Raw genomic sequence first — 14,090 nt, forward strand, 5'->3', positions numbered from 1 at the left:
GTTACGAACAAAGGAACCTTCTACCTCGAGGCGTAATTCGCAGGATCCTCTTGAACACGCCCCGTAAGTACGTAGTTTCTGAGGACGTAGTCCCTCCACGTCTCACTGGCCCTGCCACAGCCGGTAACGAAATAGGAAGATGGCTGCGGTGGAGCGTCCGCCAGTGAAAGAGGGAGTACGGATTGGGCTTCTGTGTGTTTGCTGGTATACAGTCAGTTCGGGGGGCAACGTCGTCAACAAAATCATTTTAAATGGATTTCCTTATCCCGTCACCGTCTCTCTCTTCCACATTTTCTCCATTGTCATCTTCTTGCCCCCGCTGTTGCGTGCTTGGGGTGTCCCGAAAACAGAACTACCAGCCAGATACTATCGGTGGTATATCATACCACTGGCCTTTGGGAAATACTTCGCTTCTGTCTCTGCCCATTTCAGCATATGGAAAGTGCCTGTGTCCTATGCGCATACTGGTAAGTATGCTTTTGAAATCCATCAGACCTGTGCTTTAAAAAAAAACACCAGTATATTGCCTGGCTAGCATGTTGCTAACTAGCTAGCGTTAGTTCACTAACCAGCTGCATCATCCTCAATTGGTAGCTGCTGCTCCCTATTTTAAGACCAGGCAAAATTATCTTAACGTAGTAGAGGTAAATGGTTAGATTAAATTATCCGCGATGAATGAGTCCATATGATGCTTGTGGATTGTAGAGCTCAGTGGCGTCTTGCAGAGCAACAGCTACGTTTCTAAAATACTTCTGAGTTGCTTCAGTCACTATAAGAGCCAATCCAATAAGCAGCAGCAATGAATCTTTTCCTCGACTGATATAACTTAGACCACTAGTTCCAACACAATTCACTATCTATTGGGTGGAATTGAAAATTGTTACAGGTTATCGAATAAAATACAGTAGGCTAACGTAAGCCAATCCCATATTTGTTCCCATGAATCATTACTCAGAGGAGATGGCTAAATGTTAACACCATAAAAGTTTTATACTCTCCCCTTGGTTCAGAGCAGATCAGGCGACGTGACAGGATTCTGTGGCAGCTTGTGGGACAAAGATGGCATTGTTAACTGATTGTGGCATAGTTTTGACTTCATATTTGAATGGATAGTCAGTCCATCTTGTTCATGTTCTCAAGTGGTCGTCCATCCATCTAACACCAACTTGGCCTTCTTTTTCTGCAGTCAAGGCAACCATGCCAATCTGGGTTGTCCTGTTATCAAGAATCATCATGAAGGAGAAGCAGAGCACCAAGGTTTGTCATTTGATACACCTCCAGTGGCCTTATACAGTGTGCTTGTGTTTTTTCTGCAAACCGCTTTACAATGAGCATTTCACAAGCTCTTGGTCTACACTTTCCATGCCATCCTAGTGTCTTATATCTGTCAGTTGTAATTAATATACTTTAAGTAAACAATGTGATTAATGTCTGATGACTAGCAATGTGGATAATATATTGCCCGCTGATCATTATCAGAAAATAAGTCCCAACAGGGCGAGCAGGACCTCGATGTGAAGCCGTGTCTGTGTGGCGTTGTGTTTTTTAGGTGTATGTGTCGCTTGTCCCGATCATCGGGGGTGTGCTGCTGGCCACGGTCACTGAGCTCTCCTTTGATCTGTCAGGACTCATCAGCGCTCTGGCTGCCACACTCTGCTTCTCCCTGCAAAATATCTTCTCCAAGAAGGTGGGTGTTTTAAAGAGGCCTTTAGAGAGCACCGTGTATTTCAAACACGTCTGGTACTTATTTTGTCCATAAGGTAGTACTTATTGGAGTGTGAGGGTTTGTGTGCATTGGTCTCAGTAGACTATATTAGAAGAGATGAGAAAGTGAAATGTGATTCTACTACAACTGCATCTCAGTATGTATTAGGGCTGGGCGATAAAACGATAGCGATATGTATCGCAATAGATATGTAATCGATATCAATAAAAAATACGTTCGATAGAACATTCGATAATTAAAACACACACCTCCCGCCTTACTTTGTCCATAAATAAATAGGCTAAATATATCTTGCATTGTAGTATGTGCAACTCTACCAGAGTAGGCGATAGAAGTAGGCCTACCTCAACACAGACTCTCAATGAGTCCTTGCCCCGTGCTCTCTCTCTCTCTCTCTCCTCCCTCTCAACAGGCGCATCCCTCCTCAGCCTCCTGCACATGTAATCCAAACATTCACAATCGTGCAAGAAGACTAGCTAAATTGCTAGTAAATCCGGTTATCATCATTAGCACGCTGCACAAATTTGTTCAAAACTGTTGCTTTCAAATTGACTGCTAAGTTCTAATCATTTCAATCCCGATGCAAATGGAAAAGTATTTTCCAAGACTCAAACGGGCTTGTCCCAAGGAGAAAAAGTATTCATTTGAAACTTAAACACATTTGGGGAAACAGTCTAACCAGTAGACTATGATAAACTAGCAAATTAAGCTACTTTGTTTACAATATTTCCAGGCTTCAACCAGTGCTGCTTTTTATTCAGACTTATGTGCACATTTATTTATTTGAGTGTTTTTCATGATTGTGTTGCTATTTCTTTTCCCTGTTTGCTTTGATTGATAACTGAGGTGATTAAAATCAGAGGAAGGTTAAGTTTAAAATAAAAGTGTTTAAATTGAACTTTTTTCCACTTCTGGTCCTTATCTGAAATAGATTAAAAAGAAAATCAATAATTATCGGTATCGACCGATATGAAATACTTATATTGTGATAGTTTTCAGCCATATCGCCCAGCCCTAGTATGTATATAGTATATATATACTCTTTTGATCCTGTGAGGGAAATTCGGTCTCTGCATTTATCCCAATCCGTGAATTAGTGAAACACACACAGCACACAGTGTACACACAGTGAGGTGAAGCACACACTAATCCCGGCACAGTGAGCTGCCTGCATCAACAGCAACGCTCGGGGAGCAGTGAGGGGTTAGGTGCCTTGCTCAAGGGCTCTTCAGCCGTGCCTACTGATCGGGGTTCGAACCGGCAACCCTCCGGTTACAGATCCGAAGTAGCCAGTAACCAGTAGGCCATGGCTGCCCACGGCTGTATGTGGGTTGTGGATATCACAAAAACAAAATGTTTTCAGAAAACCACCTCATTGTTTTTTGGTAAACATCTGTTATTGGATATTTTTGGGAAAAGCTGAAGTGAAGCCATTCAACAAACGTTCTTTCCAAAAAAATGGAACGCTGTGTAAAATGTAAATAAAAACCAAATGTGATCTGCAAATCATATAAACCAATATTTACTTGCAAAAAGAACATAAGCAACAAGTAAAATGTAGAAACGATGCCGTCGTAGTTCGACGCTCCATCCAATAATGTTGGTCTGAACTTCACCGTACAAAGAAGTAACCATATCCTGGCATGATTTAGACTAATCAAAATGTTTAAATGTTTCTGGACATCATGGATTCGGGGCTATAAAGGAGAGGAAGCATCCAACTTGCTATTACTAGTGCACAGTTCATAAGCCAGCATCTATGATTGGGGATGTACAGTATTAGTTCCTCTGGCATCTATGATGGGGGGTGTATTAGTTCCTCTGGCATCTATGATGGGGGTTGTATTAGTAGGCCTGGTATCTATGGTGGGGGTTGTATTAGCAGAGACTTTCTAATGAGGAGACAGCACTCAAAAAATCCTCCAAAGACATGCATGGGGCCGTTGTCTACACATATCCCACCCCTTCCTCGGCAAAACGTGGACATGTGAATACAGCCAATCATATGGTGTGTTGTGAAGACATTGTGCCAACCATGTGTTGTGAACTCGCCGCTGGAGCAAGATTGGTGTATAAAGGTGTCGTGAAGCCTTGCGCGCGCGCATTTCTGTCGAATAGGATGTCCGATGAGTGCCCAAAAAGTGTGGAGGGACTTGCCTCGAGTGGAGGGACTTGCCTAAAAGGACTTTGGTATTAGTGCCTCTGGTATCTATGGTGGGGGGTTGTATTAGTGCCTCTGGTATTGGCAGCTTGCACATCTGGAAAAGCACAATTAATGGTGAATGATACATACAGGTCTTGAGCCGTATACACTGCCATCCAGACAACGTGTTTTTCAGGGAAGGGCCTCGAATTATTCAGGAAAACAACGTAAAACTGCATTCTGTGCATATTTCAAGAGTCCAGGTTCTAAAATGACCTGCCTGCAGTCCAGACCGGTCACATTGGGTGCATCATGGAACGATCCCGCACAGTTGAGCAGCTGAAATCCTGTATCGGGGCAAGAAAAGGACGAACAATTCATTCGGAATACTCCAGCAACTAGTCTCCGGAGTTCCTAAAACATTTACAGACTGTTGGTAAAAGAGGAAGTGATGCAACACAGTGGTGAACATGCCCTGTCTCAGGCCTCTGATTCAACAACCGATATGTTGTCAATGTTCCTTTTTCAGCTAAATAGGGGTTTATGTGATTTTCAGATGAGCTGATCAGATAGATAGATAGATAGATAGATAGATAGATAGATAGATGGATGGATAGATAGATAGATAGATACTTTATTGATCCCCAAGGGGAAATTCAAGGTCTCAGTAGCATAGATCCATCACACACAACATGCACTTACAGCAGAAAAAGTAATATAAGTATATAAATATAAAAAACTCCACTGCACAATAGAGACAGTAGAAGATAAAAAAAAAAATACTAAAAATACTAAATCAAATATCCACATAGTGTGCTTAAGGATGATGAAGCATGAGGCGCTTGTATTGTAGTGACGGGGGAAGGGACTGAGCCTGTAGTTCCGTATGCAAGGTAAGGTGCTCTGTGAGAGTGAGTGTCATGGTGAGGGTGCAAATGAGTAAGTGCAACAGTGCAAGAATAAAGTCTAGAGACCAGCATACAATAAATATTGACATATAAGAGAATAATGTAGACAAAGTAATATAATAAAAACTATATCAGTGCAAGAATAGGTTGAAGTAATAGGGTTCCAGCCATTGGTCAAGTATAAAGTATTAAGTCTGGCCACAGTCCAGGCTGTGGGAGGGAGGGAGGGTTGTGCATATGTGCTAATATAGCCTGCAAACAGTGTAGCTGTAACAGTAGGCTAGTGGACAGTCAGTACACAAACTCCGTGTTTATTTACATTGTACACAATATCCTAATTGTTTTTGGAAATGGGGTTGTAATCTCTCCTCGAATGGCGCACCAGCACAGGCAAATTGCAGAGTTATTTCCATACAGATGTGCAGTGTGGATTATTTCCATACAGATGTGCAGTGTGGATTATTTCCATACAGATGTGCAGTGTGGATTATTTCCATACAGATGTGCAGTGTGGATCGTTCTGGCTCCGCTTTGCATGCCTTTTCTCCCATGCAGTTGTGCTGATGGTGCAGCCACTGTCTTCTCCTCCAGCATCCAATTCCAGGTGTGAATATATGGCCTGCCCTCCCCCCCCCCCCTCCAGGTGTGAATATTTGGCCTGTTTCTCCCCCCCAGGTGTTGCGGGACACCAGAATCCACCACCTGCAGCTGCTCAACACGCTCGGCTTCAACGCGGTCATGTTCATGCTGCCCACCTGGATCCTGGTGGATCTCTCCTCCTTCTTGGTTGATAATGATGTGGTAAGAAAGGAGAATATTAGCACGAGGAAACAAGGGGTTATTCCTGCAAAAATAGAATGACCATGATGATAAAAAGAGCCTTATTCTTGTAGACATAGTTGGAGCAGTGTTGGTGGATGTGTATGTTTTTCTGTTTAAAATGCTGGAGCTGGTCATTTGAAGTTAACGTATGAGATCACACTAACTCCCTCCTGAAGGCAGAGCCAGCTATACAAATGACTGTTTGATAATATTTCTCACTTTTAACTTTTAAATAAGGCCGTGTCACTCAGCCCAGATGGTGTGTGTGTGCGTGTGAGAGATGGCACTCGTGTTTTATCTGAAATGAGCTGACCTCACTGTGCCGTGTTCCGTGGCGCGTTCTGTGGCGTGTTCAGGCCGAGATGAGCAGCTGGACGGGGACTCTGATGCTGCTGGTGATCAGCGGCTTCTGTAACTTCGCTCAGAACGTCATCGCCTTCAGCGTCCTGAACCTCGTCAGCCCGCTCAGCTACGCCGTGGCCAACGCCACCAAGAGGATCATGGTCATCACCATCTCTCTGCTCATGCTCAGAAACCCTGTCAACTCCACCAACGTCATGGGCATGTTGACCGCCATCCTGGGGGTCTTCCTGTACAATAAGGTGGGTTTCAGAATGGTCGGTTTACACTTCATGTGCTACTTCCTGTAGTTTCAGCTTGCTTATTTCCAATGGTGAATAAAGTCCATCAGGAAAGTGTCTCTTTTTCTAGCATGCTATGGATTGTGTGACTTTGGCAGGGGACCCTCAAATGAAACATCTCTTATTCTCTCTCTCTCACTTTCTCTCTCAAAGGCGAAGTATGACGCCAACAAGGAAGCCAAGAAGTTGCTGCCGGTGTCCAAACAGGATATGGGAGGGTTTGACCATATAGGGGGGGACAAGCCTCAGTCCAACGGTTCAGTGCCTTTCACACAAGGTTCAGACTCGCTGTACGGACGCAGCAACGTACTAACTGACCACTTTCAGTACAGCCGGCAGGCCTACACGACGAACTACGGAGCCAACCAGTACGTTGTGTGATGTCTGATGGACGTCCATTTCAGCACAAGCTACTGCCGAGCTGCCCTGAGGGGGCACCGCTCTTCAACATCCTGCTTTGTAGAAAGACGGGTGGCACTGGGGGAAAGGCGTTGGCCTCACAGCATGGGGGTACTTAGACTTCATTAGTCTGCAAACTGTAACATTTCCTAAGGTTTATTATTTATTTATTGTACAATGGACATTGGGTTTACTTTTTATCTTAAATCTATGTGCAACATAATTGTTACAATGGGTAAAGGTCTGTAAGTGGGAGAGACTTATTTTAACGTCAATAGAATGTAATTAATCAAGGATTTTTTTGCACCTCTGCGTTTCTAAAGGCGAAGCCATGCTGAAAATGACTGACCATTATTTCTAAGCGCTGCCCTGTAGCAGGAGCAGGAATGTTGTCTGTCGACCGGTTCTGTTGCTAACACGAAGGTCTGGATTTGGGCACAGCGCTGGGAGGCTCAAACTCCAATATAATGTTTCTGATCTCAACTGCTTGTTAAAATATGCTTGTTAATGTTTTTTGTTTTGTTTGTTTAGTTGGTTGGTTTTGTTAATTTTGAAAATTGTAAGCGGTACAGAGGGTATGTAATTAAATCATCTTGGGTGGGTTTTTATAGGTCTGCTTATCTGCAAATCGGAACACTGACTGTAGATTTACTGTCGCGGTTGGCTAATGCAGCTTTAATATTACCTTGTGACATGCTCCACCCGAGTGAGTCAAGGGGGGGTATTCCAAGTACGTGGTACGTGGTAGGAGGTTTACCAAGTTGGTAAACCTCCTAATAGAAGAGCTGTATGGCTTCATTCTCCTAACAAAACAATGCCACAGGGCTCTTGTAGGTTTACCACTTACTCTGAGTTTACTTACCTAGGTTTTCCACTAAACCACGTACTTGGAATACCTCCCTGGATATGTTGACGTGGATAAGCTCAGTGAGTTCCCTTAGACTCACTTTTTAATTTGTGCCAAGAGTATTTCTTAAAAAGACTATTGAAATCACAATAAGTGGTAGAACTTGATATGATAAAGATGGAACTAGGTCATCCTGCGTCATAGCCATATCAAATCAAAAGTCCAAAGTGAAATATCACCCATTCAAATTTATACACAAAAATCAGTCTCTTAAGACAGGTGGGTACATTCCGCCTTTGAAGCATTTATATGAGGGAAGATCCAATCAGATCTGAGAAAGCTCTCTGCATTATTTTTAAACAGTTGTGACATCCCACAGTTTGTGCTGACCTCAGCTGAATCCGTCACGTTTGGCCTGTGAAGTCTCTGTGTTGGTCAGCAAACATGGTGGAGTTGTGGTTGGGGTCATCACTGCCTCTCTGACTGTAATATGGGACTTTTACATCCCTGGACACCTCTGAGCCTTCTGCTGAATTTGTCGTCGGAATAAAGAGGCGAGACGTCCTTCCGGAAGCTGCACAGCAGACCAGGTCAGCAGGGCTCGGACTGACTGGCATGATTAGAAATCTTGCTAACCCCGCATCTTCATCATTATCATCATCATCTTCATGGAGAGTCATTCACAAGCATTTATTCCTTCGCTACTCCATGCAGGGCAGATTGAAGTCTTATTTCAACACCAGCATGGATGCAGACGAGAAGGGGTTTTAGCATTTTAGCTGAAAGGCTGTGGAGAGATGCCGTCTCGGAGTGTTAAGAAAGTATACTTCCCCATAGATTGCAGTTATCTCTCTCTTTCACTCTTTGTCTCACACACACGCACACAAATGTAATCTGTCCTCTGTAAAAATGAGATTTTTTTTGAGTGTTTGCACCAATTACCTGTGCATGGACCATTTCCAGTCTGTGCTGACTTTTGCACCCATCTCTGTCCAACTAAAGGGATACTGGATCAACGTGATCACTGTTTTTATTTTACACTCACTTCACCACATGATCTACAGTCTGTCAACCTCACAGGAGTGGGGTGGGGAGAAGAGACCAGGAGCTCCTCAGGAGTGGGGTGGGGAGAAGAGACATAGGGCTCCTCAGGAGTGGGGTGGGGAGAAGAGACCAGGAGCTCCTCAGGAGTGGGGTGGGGAGAAGAGACATAGAGCTCCTCAGGAGTGGGGTGGGGAGAAAAGACCAGGAGCTCCTCAGGAGTGGGGTGGGGGAGAAAAGACCAGGAGCTCCCAGGATGCTTCAGTGCAGCCTGAGCCTTTATTTTGTACTGTGAGACTTTGTGTTGAGTTTTGCTTGACGATATGATTGGCATGGTTGTGTAGTGATGTGTGAGTGTGAGAGCCTGCTCAGCCCATCTAACTGCTCTCTGGCAGACCCTGGAGGAACCCTTTGATCATCTCGTGTTTTAGCCCTGAAGTTCTACATACTGTGACTCAATTCTCCTATTAAGTAACATACTGTTTCCTAAGTCTCCTAAATTAGCCTATGTGTTGATCATGGATTAAGATCTTTGGTCCCAGACCGATGGTATGGCCTAAGTTTCAGACGTAACATTTTTGTTGCCTTTCCACTATATTTGAGTTATTTTCCTGGCCCCTTCTTCCAAAAGTTTACTCAAATAACATTTCAAACATACAACAATTAACAACATCGCACAACACACCTTGGAGATACAATAGCATCTGAATTCTTTGCAAGTCTGATGTTTTGGTGTTGAATAATTAGTGATGAATCAGCTACTGAGAGGTGGTAGCATGGACCTTTTGATAATAATTTGGGGGTAAATATTTTTGTTATCCATTTATAAGCCGATGTGTTTTACGGTAAGAGTGGGATTTGTCATAATTCTCACTTTTTAAAAGCGTAAAAATGATGATAACCCATTTATTATTTTGTAGGACTATTAAAAGACATTTGCAATGTTTTTTCCAAAGATTTTGTCGACCCAGGAAAAATACCAGCACCAATAGCAAACAGTTTGGTTAGGAAATAATAACAATCCATCTTGGTATCATTGGGTGTGAAATGTTACTGTGATGAGGAACTGCACTAGCTCTGTGATGCACACACGCTCATGTGTCAGGGGATTGTAATTCCCTGAGTTGGGACAATAAGGAGTTGGGGAAATAAATGTTTTTACAAAAAAAAAAGAAGTGTACATTTGTGGGCTGTTGGTATTTTAATTGTCAGGCTAGATCTGTACATTTATAAACTATCGCCTCACTATTAAGCAATGGCACCAGATTCACGGAGATTGTCTCATGGGCCTGCCTCGATATGTTAATGGCGACCTGTAGCCTAAATGTAACCATTTGCTGATGTGCAAAGTCTGCTTATTAAACACACACATAAAACTTTAATTAGGCCAATTGAAGGCAGGTCTATCCGTGTTTATTTCCCTATGTGCGAATAAAAACAACTCAACAGATTAGGCTATTAACCGAGAAGTAGGATAGGGGGCCTACCACCACCTAGTTTGGATGTTAGTTCCTAAAATAGTTAACATGTGACTAACCGCAAACGTGCAGTTGATAGCAAAGATTCTAGAGCGCTACGCTCCGCTCTAGAATCTTTGTTTGATAGGCCTACAACTTCACCCGTCTTCAGAATATCTTCTCATATTGTGACGTAGAGTGGACCTTGGCCATTTTCCCATCTCGGTTGGTTCAACCTGGCAGGCCGAGTGGTCTTTATATCGGAGAGATGAGGGAGCGGAGCGTCTGCTCTGGCTGCGCTCCTCCGAGGTCATGCCTACTGACTCCTCAAACATTAGTCATCTTGCAAGCTCTTCTGTGTTTACTGTCCTTGGTCCTCATCTTGTCATGGTCACTTCGACGATGTAAGGTCAAACAGCGTCTGGCCGAAATAAAGGTTAGTTCAGCTTTGTCGTCAGAAATTGTTTCAAGGTCTCGGATTCACTTTCAATCATCAGTTCTTTGCAGACACAACACTTTCAATTTTAATTTTAGGACATCCGTGCTGAAAAAAACAGCTTGACCAGCTAAAGCTGGTTTACTGGTTGACCTGTTAACCAGTTTGTTTGACCACCCTATGATGGTTGCGAAAACACACATTTAGCTGGTTTTCCCAGCTTATGATGGTAATTCAGCTGGTTTTACTTGTTGTACCACCGCTGGTCATTTTTGCTGGTGTTGCTGGTCTATGGTGCTGGTTTAACTGGCCATGCCAGCTTATGTTGGTCATTCTAGCAAACCAGCATGACCAGCTTGGCAGGCTGGTCACCAGCATGACCATCTTGCACCAGCTGTATCCCACACAACAGGCTGGTCACACCAGCATGACCAGCCCAGTAGTTTCTGGGTTTGTTTGATAGCGTTAACCTTTACAGTTTTTTTCTTCTGACCTAGTCGGAGAACAGGGAGCTTACCACTCCAGGGCCGAAGTTATCCGTAACTTCGGGGCTAACTCCCTAACACTCTATCTGAAAGTGGTTAGCAAATGAACGAGGATTTTGGTTTTATCTGCGGGTTTATTTTTGCATTATTTTGAATATAACTAGCTCCAGTCTCAACAGCACGTCTACTTTTTCCACACGCATCTCAGTTCTAACACACATATCCCCTCTCGCTTTCTCTCTCTCCATCCCTGCGCACAGGGCTCTCTTAAAGGAGCTGCACCATTTTACAACAATTGCATCTACATTTTCATATTGGAATGTTTTGTCAAGTGTAAGCTTAAACTACCGTGATCAATTTAAGTTCCAGTGCCCCCCCCCCTGGAAAGGTGTAATGCCCGTCCGTGAATTTGTGTCTGCCGCCGGGTCTGCGCCAGCATATCCAGCTGGTGGCCCAACCAGCTACACCAGCAAAGACCAGCAAGAGCTGGAAGAAAACCAGCAAAGGCAGCTAAAACCAGCTACCAGCATAAGCTGGTTTCTAGCTGTTTTTTTCAGCAGGGATAGCATGATGTTTTATAAGATAAACACCGCAAAAACGATAGTATAACATAGGATTTGCTTCTAGAGCTTGGATTACCCCCAGATAGACCATGAATAGCAACATGGGGCAAAAAGTCCTATTTTAATAAGCATACACCATATAAGGCCTAGGTCCCTTTACAAGAGCGCCACCTACTGGAAGAAGCGGCTAAAGCCAGAAGCAGTATGGTCAAGGTTGGCTATGTAGTGTCTGGGACACATTCCGAATTTCAAAACTGTGTAAACAGAGCTGACCACAACTCACTTATGGTCAGGGGCCTCATTTATAAAGCGTTCTTACGCACAGATTTGATCTTAGACGGTGCGTACGCTCAAATCCATGCCAACGTGCTTATCTCCACGTCAGGTTCAAACTTGACGTACGACCATTTCCTTGTGGTAATGCCGGGGTACTGCAAGTAATCTGAGGTCTAAGTGCGATGCATTTTCAAAATTCCAAGACCAACGATCTCATGTCTTTCTTTGCCATATGCATGATCAATATCAGAAGATTTTTAAAGACGTTTTTGGACGCAGCTTAATGTTTCATGGTTTGGCATAAAACTCCCACAGTATAGGGAAAAATGTAAAGCCACCTGGCGTCACTCGGCCACCATTTCCATGGAATCAAATGGCACAATGTTGAGTTACATTCTTGTTTGTTTATTTATTGCACAATGTACCATATAATGTGGCAAATGCATGTCAATGTGTGTTTTCTTCTGTTTGCTCTCAATTGTTAAAAGGGTGAAGACTCTGTTAATCAAATTGTGTAAGTAAACAAGCATCTCATCACTGTCTTATTTCAAAAGTTTAGAAAAACACTGGACCCACATTAACAAAATATAATTATATTATGAGTAATATACAGCTATTATTATTAGTAGTAATAGTAGTATTATATAAGGACAAAAGTATATATATTAATGTTTATTTTCTATGTAATTACACTAGACTTCACCCAAAAGAAAATCCTGAAAAGACCTCCACCTTATGCACCTGTGTCCATCGCTACTCTGAGACAGCGCAGACTCTTGTGCTGCAGAGCGAAGCGAGTGAGCAGGAGTATAGTCTGCGCCGTTTATGCCACCTGCAATATGAGGACCCAGACGCTGCAGGTTCTCTCAGTGATCAGAACAAGTGCAGCTCCTGCATTAAGTCATTAGCTGAAAGGTGTCTATGTTCGGAGTGCACTTCCAGGCAGGCTTGTGCATCGGATGGAAAAACTCCCATCATTCCATGCTGTGGAACACTTGAAGTGGCTGAGAGTAGAGATGTCAACGTTCTGAGGAGCCTAGTATGCAGAGTATGGAGATACATCTTACAAATCCTTCACACTATAATTGGGATGTTCCTGTGCAGGATGTTGGTTGCCTTCACTGACTCCACCTCAGGGACTCCACGCATGAAAAGTCCCAGGCTGATTGGTCAGAACTACGGAAGCCTGGAAGTCAAAAAGTCGTCAATAGAGATGAACTTAAGACAGAAGCATCTGGAGCACCTTTTGGGGGCGTTCACAGCCTTTAAGCAGTCCATGGAGCGTCTGGCACCTGAGCCGTCCAGCCCCACCTGGCTGAGGAGAGCAGGAGAGGAGTCAGACCTGGAGCTGACCGGTGCAGAGACTCTGTTCCTCAGCCAGGAGACCAGAGACAAGCTGGAGTTCAACGTGAAGAACAAGCTCATGCAGCGGCTCTGGGGTCTCCCTGTGGTGGTGCAGCGCTCACAGAGCTCCGTTACTCCCCAGGCGCCGGAGCTCCGCGCGAGGACGCTGCTTCCCGAGCCGGCGTGTCCAGGTGTCCAGGTGACCAGCTGCCAGGCTCCCGTCCTGACGGAGGAGCAACAGTGCAAACTGAGCAACTGTGTGAGCCACAAACAGGATGCCAAGAGCGAGGGTTACCCCGAGAAAGTGACGGAGTCACTCCAGCCCTTTGAAATGCCGGAGTCCATGTTAAAGAGACTGAGGCGGGGAGATGTGACCGGTCAGGCAGAGGATGCAGCTGAGGCGACTTCTGCAAAGAAAAAGAAGGGAAGAGGGAAGGAGGCCAAACGTGGTTCTGTATCGCATCAAATAAAGCCACCGTCAAAGAAGCGTTCAAAAAGTACTCAAGACTGACACGTCCTCTCCCTTGCAGCACTACACTAAACCCCAAAGTTCCTATCAGTGAGTTATTGGCTTCATTCCCTTCTCTCATACTAACTTGCATCTCAATAAAGTACAGTAAAATAGCTATGGAATTCAGTCCTTGTGTGTTTTATGGTGTCTGTAGCCAGCAGAGGGCGCCATGTGCTAACTGTTGGTGTCTGTCCTTTAAGTCACTCAGACTGAAGTAAGGTCACTGTGAGGAGTTGCATAGAAATCCAGACGCACCCTTGCGGCAGCAAATGTAATTTGCAGCCAGGGTAGTCCAGCAACTCTCAAATCCCGCGCCTCGGATTGAGTTCCCAGACCCTACTCTTCATCCTCTTCATATGGGTCTAGCTCGTCAGGCTGCGAGCAGCGCTACCTGAAACGATTCACCAGCCTCTCATTACTCGTGTAACACTTTGATGAAACATTTCAATAACTGTAAGGAAGTGTGTATGTATTCTTGACACGTTTGGTTG

General features: G+C 44.1%; 1 protein-coding gene and 1 long non-coding RNA gene across 3 annotated transcripts; both read left to right on the plus strand.

Annotated features, from left to right (window-relative positions):
* On the plus strand, nt 1-8,502 carry slc35e1 (solute carrier family 35 member E1). 2 transcript variants are annotated; one of them, XR_007194650.1, is made up of 7 exons: nt 1-467; nt 1,187-1,257; nt 1,550-1,687; nt 5,453-5,578; nt 5,956-6,201; nt 6,394-6,750; nt 6,963-8,502. XR_007194650.1 is itself a non-coding variant. In XM_048253222.1 (6 exons), exons 1-6 carry the CDS (start codon nt 140-142, stop codon nt 6,619-6,621), a joined length of 1,137 nt encoding a protein of 378 aa, XP_048109179.1. In that variant the 5' UTR covers nt 1-139; the 3' UTR covers nt 6,622-8,502. The 2 variants fall into 2 exon arrangements, 1 of the variants encoding a protein (XP_048109179.1); XM_048253222.1 differs by having other exon boundaries at nt 6,394-8,502.
* Nucleotides 8,503-10,198: 1,696 nt separating this feature from the next.
* On the plus strand, nt 10,199-12,605 carry LOC125300995. Its single transcript, XR_007194651.1, has 3 exons — nt 10,199-10,420; nt 12,233-12,258; nt 12,441-12,605. It is a non-coding gene; the product is annotated as an uncharacterized LOC125300995 (long non-coding RNA).
* Nucleotides 12,606-14,090: the final 1,485 nt, after the last annotated feature.

The sequence above is a fragment of the Alosa alosa genome, chromosome 9 (assembly GCF_017589495.1).
Source record: "Alosa alosa isolate M-15738 ecotype Scorff River chromosome 9, AALO_Geno_1.1, whole genome shotgun sequence".
In the NCBI taxonomy this organism is placed as follows: domain Eukaryota; kingdom Metazoa; phylum Chordata; class Actinopteri; order Clupeiformes; family Clupeidae; genus Alosa; species Alosa alosa.